The 17,618-nt window shown below is 39.2% G+C and overlaps 1 protein-coding gene across 1 annotated transcript; it reads right to left on the bottom strand.

Moving 5' to 3' along the window:
• Positions 1-818: 818 nt before the first annotated feature.
• On the bottom strand, positions 819-13,144 carry LOC112196274 (S-protein homolog 5). Its single transcript, XM_024336587.2, has 2 exons — positions 12,601-13,144; positions 819-943 (listed from the first exon to the last, which is right to left on the bottom strand). The coding sequence occupies exon 1, from the start codon at positions 13,051-13,053 to the stop codon at positions 12,628-12,630; it is 426 nt and encodes a 141-aa protein (XP_024192355.1). The 5' UTR covers positions 13,054-13,144; the 3' UTR covers positions 819-943; positions 12,601-12,627.
• Between the last annotated feature and the right edge of the window lie 4,474 nt (positions 13,145-17,618).

Consider the following 17,618-nt stretch of genomic DNA (forward strand, 5'->3'; position numbering starts at 1 on the left):
GCAATATATATAGCCAAATTAAACGGTGTATTTTTCATTTTAAAATTATTTCCATTTTAAATATTTTTTAATAACTGGACCAAAATATCCTTAGTTTTAATGATGTGTAATTGAGTATTTACACCTAAAATCCACCTATCAAACAAGGGGAGTGTTACGAAGGAAAATATTCATTTGTCAAGGGGAGTGTTTCAAAGTGAGAGCTGCATATGTAATCAGATTGAAGATTGAGACACAAACTTCATTTGTTTGACATAAAAGGGAGTGTTATTTGTCAAGGGGAGTGTTTCAAAGTGAGAGCTACATATGTAATCAGATTGAAGATTGAGACACAAACTTCATTTGTTTAACATAAAAGGGACTAAGGGAGTGTTACAAAGGAGAAGGTTTCAAAGTGAAATTTTTAGTGATTGATGGAAGAGAGATTATTCAGAGCACCGCCGTGCACTTGCACCAACATAAATGAATGGTTAGATTGCATTAAATACACTTTTTGTTTATTAAAAATAAAGTTGATAATAAATATCAAGGGTTGAGATTATTTTATAAGGGTTGGGTCACTTACACCGTCGGTGCATAGAATAATTTCCACTGGAACCAACGTGAGCGTGGGATTGATATGCCATATGGCTTGTGAATTGGAATTTTCAACTTGAAAGCAAAGTTTGAATTTGGTTAGTCATTGGAGTTTTAAATTTGTATCATAAATATCGAGGTTTCAAGTCAACATTAGTATTTTCTTCACTACCAGACAGCATGGTTTGAAATTGTAACGAGTCACAGAATGAGTTTTGAATCTTGTGGCAATATTTAATGGGAACCAATACAACTCTCTTGCACTCACATGCAGTGTGTGAATGCCACTCATGCATATATTCAAAAATTTCAGGTAGTGTTTGTTTGTTCGTAGCAATTGTATATAGGGCGGATTTAGAGTGGAGGCCTGCACATAAGGAGAGCCAATGTCATAAAGTGAAAAATAAATCTAAATTTGAGTGATTAAAGTTATATTTTTAAAAATAGAGTGACTAAAGTATCGATTGGGTTATAGGCTTATAGTTGAATGACTAAAGTCATAATTTTTCCTACACACACACACATTTAAACTAATTTATTCAAATGAGAGGAATGCTAGTAACTTTCCCCTCCAACCTTTCCCTTTCTACATTTCCTATTCATTGCATGTCATGTGTATTCCACCATCTAAAAAATTCAAATAATTAATACAATTAAAAGACAAGTTTTCACTTCCCCTCTTTACCCTTATTTAATTTTATGCATTTAATTAAGTAATTAATTTTAATTTCTCAACTTTTTTCTTTTCTTTTGTGAATCCTTTTTATTTGCAATTTATATTAGTCTTGTGGGAATACGTACATATTTACATAAAAAATACGTACATATATATTTAAGAACATACTTCAAAAATTTTCCCAAGAAAAAAAAAAAAAGAATTGAAACTAAAAAATGGCAAAACGTTACCTTTACTATATACATATATCAAAGAAAATGTTAAAAAAAATAAATAAATAAAAAACAGAGAGAGAAAAAAAAATTTATATAATCATCTAATCTAACATGTGTTCTAACGAAAAAAAAAAAAAACTTTTGCAGCTACCATGTCAATGAGCTTTACCGTTTTGTTTTGTGTTTTTTTGTTTCTTTTTTTGTTGTTGTGGGTTTTATATAAAAAAAAAATGTCACAAAAAGACTCAATATACAGAACATGATCAAATAAATGAAAGAAAAATTTTCGTTGAAAAACTTAGGAAATATAAGAGAAATGAAAAAACATTAGAAAAAAAACAAGAAAACTAAAGAGTCAAAAGTTTTTTTTTTAATATTAATAGAGAGCATTTAATAATGTCAAATATAAATAAAGGTAAAACATGGAATGAAATTAGTTATTTTTTCAAGGTAGTAAATACATAGATCGTAATCATAAATGAATCAACATGGCACAAGATAAGTGGGGAAGGTAGAAAGGCAAATGTTGGAGGGGAAGGTTACTAGCATTCCTCATAATATTAAATTCAGAATTAGCTAAAATGGAGAGAATGTATTGTTGCAGATGTATTTTGAAATTGACTAGCTAAAATAACTTTTTAGCGAACTCTCTATTTTAACTCCTTAATGTTCAAGTAAACCCTAATTTGTGTTTGGCCCAAACTCTAGGTTACTTGCTCTAGTGGTAATAGGGTTAAATTAGAAGGATCTAGATTTCTATTCAATGTACGATTACTTTCCTTGTATGATTGAGATTCTATGCATTGTAATCCTCTATATAAAGAGGCCCCTATTATCAATGAGAATACACAGCAAATTCCTCTCAAATTTAGTTTCTCTACAACACGTTATCAGCACGAAGCCCTAACCCTGAAACCATATATTCGTAGCCTTCAAATCCAAGGAACCACTGCCGCCCACCTTGAAGTTTTCACCTCCAGGAGCCCAGAACCGGCGGCCCTGCCCCCAGAACCGGCCGGAATCGACCTGAACCGGGCATCGGAAGAGACCAAACCGGCCTCCCAAGAAGAATCCGAGATCTCTTGCCCGGTTTGCCATCTTCCAGTCTACCTCCCACTGCTATCTTTTGTCAGTAGCTGCACCTCGTCCCCTGATTCCGAGAACCGGAAAAACCATCACCGGAATCGGCTTGGAAACTACCGAACCAGCCACCTGAAAAGACTGCACCGCCGAACCGCTACCTACCTCAGTTAACCCAGCCCAGCAGCCCAAAGCTTTGGCCCAAAAGGAAAATAACCCTAGGCCCAGAAGCTCAGCTGATCTCGGCCCAAGTCAAGAAGCCCAACCCCTCAGCCCACTGACACACAAGCAGCCCAGTCAGCGTCCAATCACCTGCCATGTCAGCATCAGAGCGCCACGTCAGCACCTCCGGTCAACGCCAGTCAACCTTTTTCTAACCACTTTCTGGTGACATTTTTCCGGCCAACTTTTCCGGTCAAGATTTCCAGCAATTTTTCAAGGTAAACTTTTCTAAAATTTCCCTTTTTTGAAGTTTTTATTACTTTTCTCTTCTTTTTATCGAGGATTTCCAACATCCCTTCTTCTACCCCCTTTCTTCTTCATAGGGGAGACCAAAAAGCCGAACTGTGGGGGTTCGTGTTTACTCCAAGCTTGGAGCTTGTAGAGTCCTCCAAACTTAGAGTTTGTTGAGAAGAAACCGATCGACCACATACATCGTTGTTTCGATCTAATCCAAAACCTCTCTTGGAACCGGATTTTCTTGGAAGCGACTACGCTCAGAAAATCCCTAATTTCTTGGAAAGCGACTACGCTAAGAAATTTTATAGTTTTTCGTGGTAGCCCTTTTTGGCTCCGAAACTAACCCTATTTTCTTATTGTTTTTCAGGATGAGTAACCTGAATAAGTTGAGTTTTTCTCCACTAGAGACAACAGGCGCAGGATACCACAAGTGGGTCCGTGATGTGGGCCAGCATCTTAAGGCTGATGGGATCCTTAGTACGATCCAAGAGCCAAGTTAGGACGTGCTTACTCCTTAACAAGCTACTGCTTTTGAAGCAAATAGAGCTAAGAGAGAGGCTAATGAAGCTAAAGCCATCATTCTCATGACAAGGCACATGAATGACGCGCTCCAAAATGAGTACCTCCATGAGGAAGACCCAAGAAAACTATGGGTAGAACTCGAGCAGCGTTTTGGCAACGTCCGTGATTCCCTGCTACTAGACTTAGAAGTGAGATGGCATAGCCTCCGCTTCTGTGATTTCAAGTCTGTACTTGACTACAATTCTGAAGCACTTCGTATCAAGTCTATGATGGAATTCTGTGGACAGAAAATCACTGATACGATGTTGATCGAGAAGACTCTCTCCACCTTCCCCGTCTCTGCATTGATGATAGCCAAGAACTATCGGATTGATGTCAATGCTAGACGCATCACAAGATTTCATGAGCTAATTGGTGCCATGAACGTAGCTGAAAAGCACGACAACATACTTGTGAAGAACTATAACTCTAGACCCGTGGGAACCAAGTCAAATCCGGAGTCTAATTATAGTCGCGCCTCTAAGGGAGGACGCATGGAGCGAAACCCTAAGAGTAATCCTGGACGTTCTGGTCTATATTCTTGCCCTAAAGAGGAAGGAAACCGCCAAGATAGGCGTGCATGAAACTGTCGAGGTAAACGTGTGAAGAGAGAGAGAGGCCAAACCTCCGGTTATGGTGGTGACGCCACCAAAGGCAATAACCGTCTTCATAGCGCTCCCAGAGTGCCTCGATCAAGGGAACCTGGCTATAATGATGCTTGTCTTAGATGTGGACTACCTGGACATTAGGCAAGGGCGTGTAAAGCATCCCAGAACGTTGTAAACGCATACAAGATGTATCGTGAAGCAAGGAAGGCAAATTACATGGAACAAGAAGATCAAGATGGCGATCTCAATCTAAGGGTGGAAGACTACAAGGATCAAGACCCAGAAACTGACGATTTTGATTAAGTCTTTTTATTTTCCAAGAGATGTAGGCAATTGCCATATTATTATAGTAGATTCCAATGGTATTAGTCTTTCTTCAAAGAGGCGTACTCAATGTAAATGTGATGCCTAGGAAGGTTTTGAGATAAGTGGTACTTAAGCGAGCTTTGCTCCACCGACATCTCTCTACTCACCTGGTCACATTTGCATTGAAATTACCAAAAGGAGTTAGACGACTACCATTGTTTTGCAGTAGCTAGCTTATTGGATTAGATTCTTTTTGGTTAAAGAAACGATAATGTAATTCTATTTGGCTTATTAATAAAAGTTGAGTGCTTTTCTTTATGACTCCTTTTTAATTATGAGCTTTTCTTTTAGGAATGGATGAACTACAATGTCTTGCGGATAGTGTGACTACGCACACCATTCTACGACATAAGCAATTATTCTTAGAGATGTTGCCTACATATTCCTCTGTGACTACGATGGCTAGGTCATCAGGTTTAGTTCAAGGACATGGAATGGTCCAATTCCTATTGTCAAATGGCACCTTGATTAAAGTCACTGAAGTTCTCTACGCTCCTAAGGCAAATTGAACCTTATTGAGCTTTAAAGATATTAGAGCCAACGGATTCAATGCGGAAATGCATAATGAGAATGGAAATGAGTTCCTTTGCATTTCCTCTAATGATTGCGGACGAAATCGCATCTTAGAGAAGCTTATGTGTCAATCTAGTGGACTTTATGTCACTACAATTCGACCAATTGAATCCAATAATGTCATAAGAGAAGATATCTTGGATTCAGACACATATTGGCTTTGGCATGATCGACTAGGACACCCTGGTCGTGACATGATGCTCTGTATACTAAAGAATTCACACGGACATCCATTCTTCAGAGTGAGAAGAAGCAAGAATCGAAAATTGATTCCTGGACTTAGCAAGACCTCAACAATTGTAGCTTCTGGCGTTGTAGCCGTCTTGGGGCGCCATAGGGTTGCCCAAGTCCCATGTGATGATGCCATCAATGGCGCCAACCATGAGCATGACGCCATGGTTGCCTCTTCTCGTGGCCATGACGCCACACACACCAATTTCCATAGCTCTAAAGCCATCATGGGAGATGTAGTCACACATTTTGCTTCTAATAGCGCTACAGAAGCTCAGGCCCAACCAAAATCCTCATTGGTTGCCTCTAAGGCCCCTCGCTCATTTTACAAAGCCTGTTCCTTCGGGAAATTAGGACCTAGACCGTCCTACGCAAAGGATCCTAAAATACTCATTCCGTTCTTACAGAGAATCCAAGGGGATATCTGTGGACCAATTCAACCATCATGCAGACCTTTTAAATACTTTATGGTATTGGTTGATGCATCGACACGCTGGTCACATGTCGTGTTGTTGTCCACTCGAAATGCTGCTTATGCTAAACTCCTCGCCCAGATTATTCGTCTACGGGCTCACTACCCAGATCATCCTATTAAGTCGATTCGACTTGATAATGCTGGGGAGTTTACATCGAAAACGTTCAATGACTATTGCATGTCACTGGGGATTGATGTAGAGCATCCAGTTCCCCATGTTCATACCCAAAATGGTCTCGCAGAAGCTGCTATCAAATGACTACAGATGATAGCACGGACATTGGTTATGCACACCAACCTCCCTGTTTCTGCTTGGGGATATGCAATATTGCATGCAGCGACGCTAATTCATCTACGACCCACTGCAACCCAATCTTACTCTGCGTTACAGCTAGTGACTGGATACGAGCCTGATGTCTCGCATTTACGCATTTTTAGGTGTGCCATTTATGTGCCTATTACGCCGCCACAGCGTACTAAGATGGGTCCACAATGACGAATAGGCATTTACGTTGGATATGAATCTCCAACCATCGTCCACTATCTTGAACCCTTGACAAGCGATCTCTTTACCACTAGATTTGCAGATTGTCACTTTAATAAGATAGTCTTCCCATCGTTAGGGGGAGATAAGAACACATATGTTCAACAGGAACGACAAGAATTGTCATGGTCTGTCCCCACTATGTCTCATCAGAGCTGGGCACGGGCCGGGCTTTGCTAAAATTCTCTGGGCCTGAACCCGGCCCGCAACATTTCGGGCCGGGCCCAAATGATTTGTTTCAAGAACTGGGACCGAACTAGGCCCGGACCGTTTTTTTCGGGCCGAGTTTCCGGGTTTTCGGGCCCAATTTTGTGATTTTCTAAAATCAGTGAAAAAAACAAACAAAATTCAACAAAAAGAAGAGATATGCATCTGCAGATTGGACAAAAAATTTCCATTTATTCTCCATTTGTTCGGATAGATGATATTCATGGCCTAGCGAGGCTCGGATCGTTGTAACAGCTTTCGCTATGTAGAGATTTTTTTTTTCTTTCATTTTTCTGGGTGAAGGCCTCCATTAACAAAAAACCAAAACAAAATGTGTAGCTTGTTGATTGACTTGGTTCCACAACTGGATGTCTTTTGCAGTAATAATTGAACAACATAATGAATAAACCAGACAAAGAGTTCCATGATTATATAGTTATCAACAGATCAACTGAACAAAATAGATAACAAATCTGATTTTCACAAAGAAAAAAAAAACAAATCGATTAACTGATCAACATCAAAACGACGCCGGTGGTTTCTCCGTTTTTGCTTGGGTTGTTCAAAGACTCTAAGATTTTTCATAAACACGAACCAGAGACTAAGATCTGCAGAAAGAGAAAAACTTTAAAACCAGAAGAGACTAGAAGAAGAAGAAGATGGAGGTATACCGTATACCTTAGTTAGAAGAAGAATAAGCAATGGGATATATGCATAATGCATGGGGCGTTATATGGGGCTGCATCTTCAATTAAATCTCATAGACTAGAAGAGGAAGAGAAGGTGTGTGCGGCTAGAAAGAGAAGAAAGAGATGGGTAGGTAGACAAAGGTAGGGTTAGACACTTAGACGTTTGGTAACCTATACTATATTATATATGCTAGGAAGGGTAATGAAGTAGCCCAAAAAAGAGTACTAACGGGCCTTGCGGGCTTTTTATATAATCATATACAAGGCCCAGGCCCGAACCGTGTTTTATATATCTCAGCCCAGGCCCAAACCGTTTCTCCCAAATTTTAACAAGGCCCGGACCGTAGGGGCCGGGTCAACGCTGGTCGGGCCGGATTTTCGGGCTTTCGGGCTTTTTTGCCCAGCCCTATGTCTCATCTCGATCCCGGTACCGCACAGCCCGAACTTGAAATGTGAAGAATAATCAAGCTCCAGAACATAGCAGACACTCTGCCCGACGCGTTTTCTGATGTTGCAAAAGTGACGAGATCACACATACCTGCTGCAAACGTGCGCAAGGATTGATGCCCCAAATAATGGAGATAACGCCACTCCTATGACACCAGGAGATGGCGCCATTTCCCAGAATGGCAATGATGTGGCCTCTATGGCCGCAAGTCCCGCAAGGAAGTGCGATAGACCGATTGGTTCGAAAGATACTCGCCCTAGAAAGAGAGCGAATGAGGCACAAACAAATCCTTTGATCATCAATACTCAAAATCCGTCCCATGAGAATGTTTTGGATTATGGTTATGTCCAAGAGACATCATTGGGGGACGCCTCAATGTCAGAACCTATCCCTGAGAACGTAGAGATCTCTGTTAATTACACTAGTGTACATGGGACGTGGGAAAGAAACTCCATCATCATTGATGATATATTCGCGTTTTCAGTGGCGCGTGAGATTATTGAGACCGATGACATCGAACCACGCTCCGTTGATGAATGTCAACGTAGAGCTGACTGGCCAAAATGGAAAGATGCGATCTAGGCATAACTTGATTCTCTAGCGAAAAGAAAGGTATTTGGCAATGTTGTACCAATACCGCCCAACACCAAACCAGTTGGTCACAAATGGGTATTCGTTAGAAAGCGTAATGAAAAAAATGAGATTGTATGGTACAAAGCTCGCCTTGTGGAGCAAGACTTCTCACAACGCCCTGGAATCGACTACGTGGAGACCTATTCTCCCATAATGGACGTCATAACGTTCCGCTACCTTGTCAGTTTGGTAGTTTCCAAAAAACTGAACATGCTGCTAATGGATGTGGTTACAGCGTATCTATATGGAGATCTAGATACGGAAATATACATGAAGGTCCCAGATGGACTTCAGTTACCCAAATCAAGTGGCTCCAAACCACGGAGCGCGTTTGCGATTAGATTGAAACGCTCACTATATGGATTGAAACAATCCGGACGGATATGGCATAACCGTCTAAGTGATTACTTGATTGGAAAGGGATATGTCAATAATGAACTATGCCCATGTGTGTTCATAAAAAGGACAAGTTCTGGATTTGCAATAGTAGCAGTTTATGTCGATGACATGAACATAATTGGCACCCTTAAAGAGTTAAGGGAAACCGCTGAATACTTGAAATCCGAGTTTGAGATGAAAGATCAAGAAAACACAGTTTTGCCTCGGTTTAGAACTTGAGCACCGTAGAGATGGTATCCTGATTCATCAATCAGCTTATACCCAAAAGATGCTTAGGCGTTTCAACACCGACAAGATTAAGCCTTCAATCACCCCAATGGTCGTCCGTAGTCTTGATCCAAAGAAGGATCCATTCCGTCCAAAAGATGACGACGAAGAAGTGCTAGCGGCAGAAGTGCCCTATCTAAGTGCAATAGGCGCATCATTGTACTTAGCACAATGCACAAGAATAGATATCTCATTCGTTGTGAACTTACTAGCTAGATATAACTCTGCGCCAACACGACGCCATTGGACTGGTGTTAAAGATATCTTTCGATGCCTAAGTGGTACGATCGATATGGGCTTGTTCTATCCCATCTAGTGTCAGGGACGCCACATATGGCGGACCGCATTCCCTCTCCCCATCCCAAAACGATATAAGTGTTTTGAAAGGTTTTGCTGATGTTGGGTACCTCCCTAACCCACACAAAAGTTGCTCTCAAACTGATTATGTTTTCACCATAGGAAAGACCGCGATATCTTGGAGGTCTACAAAGCAGACTTTAGTCGCTACCTCTTCGAATCATGCAGAGATTATTGCTCTTCACGAAGCAGTTCGTGAATGTATATGGCTTAGGTCCATAGTTACGCATGTTTGAAGCAATTGTGGTCTGAAGTTTACCACAGATGAGCCAACAAGCATTTATGAGGATAATGCTGCTTGCATTGAACAAATGAAGCAATGCTACATCAAAGGCTACAACACCAAGCACATATCGCCTAAATTCTTCTACAATCAGCAACAACAAAAGCTCCTCAAGATCAAAGTGAACCAGGTTCGATCTGAGGACAATGTGGCAGACTTGTTTACTAAGTCATTGCCCAAATCCACGTTCGAGAAACATGTGGCAAGAATTGGCTTGGGGAAATTATCTGAACTCCCATGATCGTAGTCATCAGGGGGAGGCGCAGACATCAGGGGGAGATGTCTACATGTTCGTCTCGAATCATGAAGGGTGTGTTGTGCTCTTTTTCCCCTTCGACGGAGATTATTTTTGTCCCACTGGGTTTTTGTTACTCAGCAAGGTTTTTAACGAGGCAACGAGAGAAGCACCGCATTTGGGCAACACAAGGGGGAGTATTCAAGTAAACCCTAATTTGTGTTTGACCCAAACTCTTGGTTACTTGCTCTAGTGGTAATAGAGTTAAATTAGAATGATCTAGATTCCTATTCAATGTACGATTACTTTTCTTGTATGATTGAGATTCTATGCATTATAATCCTCTATATAATAATATAAAGAGGCCCCCTATCATCAATGAGAATACACAGCAAATTCCTTTCAAATTCAGTTTCTCTACAACATTTAGCTATTTTAGAAAGCATGTTTAGCTTTTTATCTATTTTAGCAGCTGCACCAGACTCCTAAGTGGCTAAGTGGCTCTCCATTATAACTTTTAGCTATCTCACTCCTAAATATAGAGAGCGAGATGAGGCTCTCTATAATTTAAAACATTCATTTTGAGTTATTTTATATAAATTATAAATACATTTAAATTATTTAATCTTCATTTAAAAAGTAATATAAATTCAAAATTAGCTAAAATACATAGCGTTGATATACACATATTTCTAAAGTGGCTAGCTAAAATGATTTTTTAGCTATTTTGGCTAAAATTTGATTCAAAAATAGCTAGCATTGCTAAAGATGCTCTAAGTGCAAAATTTTCCTTTTTTCATTTCGCTAAAATAGAAAATATTTCTGGGATGTTTTGAGCCAAAAATTACTCATTTTTCTCTATCGAACTACAAACAACTCATCAGGAAGCTGAGTTACTAACGATTTTGAAACCTAATGGATAACTATAGAAAAAAAAATCCTATAATTTTTAACTTCGGGTCTGGCAAATAGAGTGTCTCATTGTATGGCTCAGCTATTTTGGCTTCTAGTTTCTCCTCGATGTTGCTCATTCCTTTATGTTATGGGAGTAGCTAAGTTGACCACTATCAAGGAAATAGTTGGGAGATAAAAACAATGTTGAATAGCAATTTGTTGTTGATACGAAAACAAAGAAAAAGATTGGATCTTATTTATAGTGTCAAGGCAGGAAGTGAAGTGTCTCTGTCTTACTTTGGGGGGAACAGTAGTGAGATTGAACAGTACGATATATATTGGCCATAGGGAAACAAGAAGATAGACCTCCTTTTTCCGTGTGCTGCACTAAGGATTGAGGCATGCCACATGGTTTCGATATTGATCAGGCCCTGTTAGGGTGTTGTCACTCTTGCTCAAATGCAAGTCGTACATGATATGAATATCCATCTATGCATATATATTGTAACACGTTTTTGTTCATGTCGAACTGAAAAACATTTGGTGGTAAACGCCTTTGATAATGCTAGTAGACTAGTACAGTAGTGCTGCAATCATTTTGTCTGCTGAATTATTTGGGCTTATCTTCTAGAGAATAGAAAGAAAAAATATTTGTTGTAATTTGACAAATTTTTACGTTAAAGTTCGTTTGCTTGAATTGCTTCTAGATTTTTCCTTGACATAATATATATATTTTTTTAAATCCGTTCATTTTTTCAATAAATGTATTAGATGATCTAAAACGACTCAATCCTAGAATGCAAACTAAAGAACTTTCAATAAACCAACAGGAAAAAGGGAGCCACCTCTTGGCTCTGCCCTCACAACCTAATTGTTACAAACAAAACGTAGGATGGAAGAATGTAGGTACCCTCCAAAGACGTTGTGGACAAAGAATAGTTTTAAGCTAAACTTGTTCTTTTTTAGTTTTGTACAACACACTATTCGAATTCTAACTTTGGGTGTGTAGTAAAATTTTGTTAAGCTACATGTTACTAAAATGCATTTTGAAACCAACTGGAATGGGATAGTATTTCACTTCATTTTGCAAGGAGAGGTTCCAAATCTAAATTACCTTCCCCTGTTCAGCCACAAAAAAACAAAGAGGAATTGTTTTTTTTTTTTTTTGAAAGGAAAGAGGAATTGTTTATGAACCCATGGTCAAATACTCAAATAGATGGATACACGTACACAATTTACAGAAAAGAAGTGAAGGACAAATTCGAGGAAGCATGTATTGAACAGGCAACACAAACTCCTATAAACGACAAAAGGCTTGCATCATTCCTTGGGCAAAAATAACCATTTTGTATGACATACCAAATTATAACCAACCTTCATGACTACAATCGATCTCTAATCTCTGACATAAGTGTACTGGAAAAAAAAAATTATCTCTAACATGAAACAATAAAATGATTCAATCCTCATTTTCATATAACGATAATCAAATTGACTTAGAAGTTAAGTTTGAGATTTACGCATGAAAATAATTTCTCAAAATATTGCGAGGTAAATAATCAAAAGTGTTTTCTGTAGTGTTCGCTAAGAATAACATTTTGTTCTTTATAAATAAGCATATATTAAGTACTTTCAAGTTAACTTCCAAGAAAAACATGGGACTTCTAACAAAAAGTTCTAACAAAATTTTCCAACACAACGATTCCAAGATCAAAGGCTTACTACAGAAGCAAAACCGTACCATTCAAATTATTCTTGTCCATGCTATTTGTTATTATACCAAAATTACTAATGCCACCCTAGTGCAGCCTCAAATAAACGTACCTTAATTGCCATTTCAAAATTTTATTACTACCATGAAAAGTCCTTTTTCCAGTTTACTTCATCGTTGCTGAAATAAAACCCATCCTCCCTCACCAGCCATGAGCACTTCCGGAAAGGACCACACCGTTGAACGTCTCTCGGAATCTTGAAGGCGTCGAAGCGCTTCCGCTTTTTGTCCCATTTCATCGTGCAAACGAAATGGTTACTCGTGCCCCAAAAGTTGGTCCTCAGCCTCCAACTGAAGTCATCCTTCTCCTGTAGCGCACGTCCACCGAGATCATTCTCTTTCGATGAACACCAGATTACCAGCGGCAGGGACGAGTTGTTTGTGAAGCCGTTGATGACTCGAACGTCATATTCAGTGCCCAGCAAGTTCTGGGGTTCCAACAGAGACATAAAGATCACTAAGAATGCGAGGCCACATATGAGGAGAACGCTGTTGATGATCTTCATTCTGGGGAATTTAATGGAACAGTTACTGGAGGGATGTGAATTGAAAGTAATGGTTCAAAGCCATAATATTTAGACCCAAAAAGAAAAGTAAAGCCATGATAGATAGCATATGGCAACTTATAACAGTAGTAAAGTACCATATATACAGATTGGCATGAGATTTTGGATTTCATTCTGTCAAACCAAAAACGAAATTCATACACATACTGATAAAGTAGAAAGGAGGGTGCGCAATGAATAGACTGCAGGAAAGTTGATTAAATTTTACCTTTTTAGTTAAATCCATATCAGCATAAATGAGATTAATTAACATGGGCCGTTTGGATTGTAGGAAATCATAGTATATAAAATAGGAATTAATTTCATTTTTCATTCAGATGTATTGTTTGGTTGTAATTAGATATCGGAAAGGAAATAAAAAATGATATCTTATTAAAAATTGACTCCCTCATAAAGTCTAAATAGTAATTACCTAGTCATGGGTGATATTCTAATTCAATTTCCCACGGTCAAAGTCAAAATTACATTAATTATCCTTCTTAAAAAATTATATTCCCCCACCAATATTCTTTATAAGTTGATGTAATATCTGTACTTTAATTAGTAAAATTGCATTATTGAATATTATAATTTTATATTTCATTCTTATGACTTACCAATACATTACAATAGGAATGGAAAATTAATTTCAGAATTTAATTTTCAGTAATGTTCCAAACACCCACATGGAGATACCAAAACATATTCCATTCCATATCGGTCTGGAAAGAAAAATAAATCATTTTCCTATTTTGACATTTCTGTTAACCAAACGGGCCCATAGGGTTAAGTGCGAACCTTTGTGAGTACGCGCTCCACGCGCTAACTCTAGTGAAATTCTTATTGATGTTGCTGTGCGCCACGACGTTGGTGCAGGCCTCTGGTCAGGTGATCAGAGACTAGGGCGGAGAGGTTTCAATCTACCTTGCTTTCAATTAAAGGCGGTGTTTGCACAAGAAGATGGGTGAATGGCAGACGATGGTGACAGGTTGTATGGTTGGGTTTCACACCCCATTTGGATTATGGATCTGCGGTTGGATCCGATTGGATCTCATTACAAATTCATTGGAGATTGGTTGTGGCTTGGAATCAGATCTTGCAGAAAGTTCGTTGACCCTTGATGGTGGGATTGGGGAGGGCGACATAGGGAGTTTTGGAACTAGTGTTGATCTTCATTATGGGATTGCACTCTCGAGTTTTAGGTTGTGGTGGTGGGGGGATGACATATGTTCGTTCTCTGTCGACAATGGGGTTGTCCAACGGCGGTCGGGTCCTAAAGCGGCAGCGAGTTTCGGTCTATGCACCTTGAATGCCTTGTCAACTCTATATAGGCAGCGAATTCCTTACATTGGTAAATAGTTGCAACCTCGTAGTGATAGTAACGAGTCTCCTCTAGGTAGGCAGTGACTTCCTTGCATGGTCAAATAGTAGCAGCCTTCTAGTGGAAGAGTAAAACTTAGTGTCATCGGACTTATATTCCAATGGCAACATAGTAGGAAAGCTTATCGATCTTATTAGTATATTATGGTTTCGAGTATACATTTACTTTCCGGTATGTCACCACAATTATAAAGCAAATGGACTAGCAAAATGTGCACTCTTGGCTAAATGGTGCTTATTAGAATATATTGTTTAAATAAGATAGGAGTTATGAGTAAGTTTGACGATAATTTAGAAAATGGTGCGGCTATTGCCACCCTACTATTTTCTTTGTTCACCCTACTTACTCATTACACCCTACATTTTAATTTCAATTATTAAATTTAGGGGAAATGATTATTTTCCCAATTTTAGCTTAAAAATTGCCCACTTATCCAAACACTCTAAGAGATTGCCCACTTACCTAAACACTCTAAGAGATTATTTCCCTAATATCCAATTAAGTTTTTTTTTTATTTATTATTTATTTTTGAGACAATTTTGCCTTCTCCTTCTTTGTCACTTAGTGAGAGAAGTCATCGGAGACCTTGCGGAACTCCCGTGACCAATGGCCGGCCGGGGACTCCGGCGACCGGTCACCGGAATCCAGCTACCGGACTTGTGACTAGATTCCTGCGTTTGAATTTATTGCCCACCAATAATCATATTATTACCCCCCAATAAACATATTATTGCCCCCTCCCCCTCAAATAACAAGTTCATTGGGGATCAATACTTAGTGAAAAATGAAGATGTTTTAAATTTTGAATGTTTTAGTAGTTTTATCCAAATAAATAATCTTATTATTTCCCCCCAATAATCTTATTATTGCCCTAATAAACATTTTATTTCCCCCCAGTAATATTATTATTGCCTCACAATAATCTTATTATTGCCAACCAAATTATTATAAAAAGGGAAAATGTCCTTTTTCTCAGTGAGTGACAAGTCCCACTCTATGGCTCTCTCACTTTTAGTAGAGAAGGAGAGATTGAAATAAGCTTGTAGTCCTTTACATGGAGACACGTGCTTTCCTTTTTATCTTCTTCTTTATTCTCTTCTCCCAAAGAATCTCTCCCACCTTTTTCCAATTTCTAGCTATTTCACGCTCCCACTGGGAGCCTCTGTGACTCACTCACCTCGCTTTCAATACGAATAAGCTGCGTTAGAAGCTGAAGATTATTTCCTGGTCTATCTATCTACCCATGAATCCAGCCGTCAAGTACTCGCAGCACCGGAATCACACCAAGCTCGTCTCTAATTCCGAAGTCGAGGCGGTGCGGCCTAGGATTGTACTGATTTCCGTCACTGACGGCAATTCCACCGATTCCTCCAGAGACGACAAGCCGGAGCCGTTCTTCGGCTGCCAAAGAGTGAAGAGGTATGTGAATGAGATTTCGATTGAGTCATGTTTGAGGGAGGCCAAGGAGGCGGCGGCGGTCTGGAAGTAGAGGAGAGTACGGTGAGGAAGAAGAACTTCTAGTTATGGCGAGTATACAGGCCTCTGGCGACGGGCTCGGGAAGCAGAGGAGAGAGAGAGAGAGACCGTTGTCAGCGTGAAAAAGAAGAGAGAGAGTGGCATGCTTTTAATTTTATAATGAAAGTTTGTCTAAAATAGTCTTCTTATTTTTAAATGGGTAAGTGGGCACAATAATCTCTTACTGGAGTAAGTGGGCATTTTTTGAAGCTGAAATTGGATAAGTGGTCACAGCTCCTTAAATTTACTTATTTAACCAATTTCTCTTTCCATGAATATCCTTTAGAAAATAAATATTTTTATTGAAAATCTCTCATTTAATTTATACTCATAAAAAAAAAAATTAAAATTCATTAAAGTTTCCTAATAAAATCATAATCTGATTTACTCCCATTATTTTAATTTTTTCCGAAGTCGAGGCGGTGCGGCCTAGGATTGTACTGATTTCCGTCACTGACGGCAATTCCACCGATTCCTCCAGAGACGACAAGCCGGAGCCGTTCTTCGGCTGCCAAAGAGTGAAGAGGTATGTGAATGAGATTTCGATTGAGTCATGTTTGAGGGAGGCCGAGGAGGCGGCGGCGGTCTGGAAGTAGAGGAGAGTACGGTGAGGAAGAAGAACTTCTAGTTATGGCGAGTATACAGGCCTCCGGCGACGGGCTCGGGAAGCAGAGGAGAGAGAGAGAGAGAGGCCGTTGTCAGCGTGAAAAAGAAGAGAGAGAGTGGCATGCTTTTAATTTTATAATGAAAGTTTGTCTAAAATAGTCTTCTTATTTTTAAATGGGTAAGTGGGCACAATAATCTCTTACTGGAGTAAGTGGGCATTTTTTGAAGCTGAAATTGGGTAAGTGGTCACAGCTCCTTAAATTTACTTATTTAACCAATTTCTCTTTCCATGAATATCCTTTAGAAAATAAATATTTTTATTGAAAATCTCTCATTTAATTTATACTCATAAAAAAAAAATTAAAATTCATTAAAATTTCCTAATAAAATCATAATCTGATTTACTCCCATTATTTTATTTTTTTCCGAAGTCGAGGCGGTGCGGCCTAGGATTGTACTGATTTCCGTCACTGACGGCAATTCCACCGATTCCTCCAGAGACGACAAGCCGGAGCCGTTCTTCGGCTGCCAAAGAGTGAAGAGGTATGTGAATGAGATTTCGATTGAGTCATGTTAGAGGGAGGCCGAGGAGGCGGCGGCGGTCTGGAAGTAGAGGAGAGTACGGTGAGGAAGAAGAACTTCTAGTTATGGCGAGTATACAAGCCTCCGGCGACGGGCTCGGGAAGCAGAGGAGAGAGAGAGAGAGAGAGGCCGTTGTCAGCGTGAAAAAGAAGAGAGAGAGTGGCATGCTTTTAATTTTATAATGAAAGTTTGTCTAAAATAGTCTTCTTATTTTTAAATGGGTAAGTGGGCACAATAATCTCTTACTGGAGTAAGTGGGCATTTTTTGAAGCTGAAATTGGGTAAGTGGTCACAGCTCCTTAAATTTACTTATTTAACCAATTTCTCTTTCCATGAATATCCTTTAGAAAATAAATATTTTTATTGAAAATCTCTCATTTAATTTATACTCATAAAAAAAAATTAAAATTCATTAAAGTTTCCTAATAAAATCATAATCTGA

This window comes from Rosa chinensis, chromosome 4 (assembly GCF_002994745.2).
Source record: "Rosa chinensis cultivar Old Blush chromosome 4, RchiOBHm-V2, whole genome shotgun sequence".
Taxonomy (NCBI): domain Eukaryota; kingdom Viridiplantae; phylum Streptophyta; class Magnoliopsida; order Rosales; family Rosaceae; genus Rosa; species Rosa chinensis.

Excerpts from the sequence above, each read along its gene's own strand:
- LOC112196274 (XM_024336587.2), bottom strand. The coding sequence starts at position 13,053 with ATGAAGATCATCAACAGCGTTCTCCTCATATGTGGCCTCGCATTCTTA.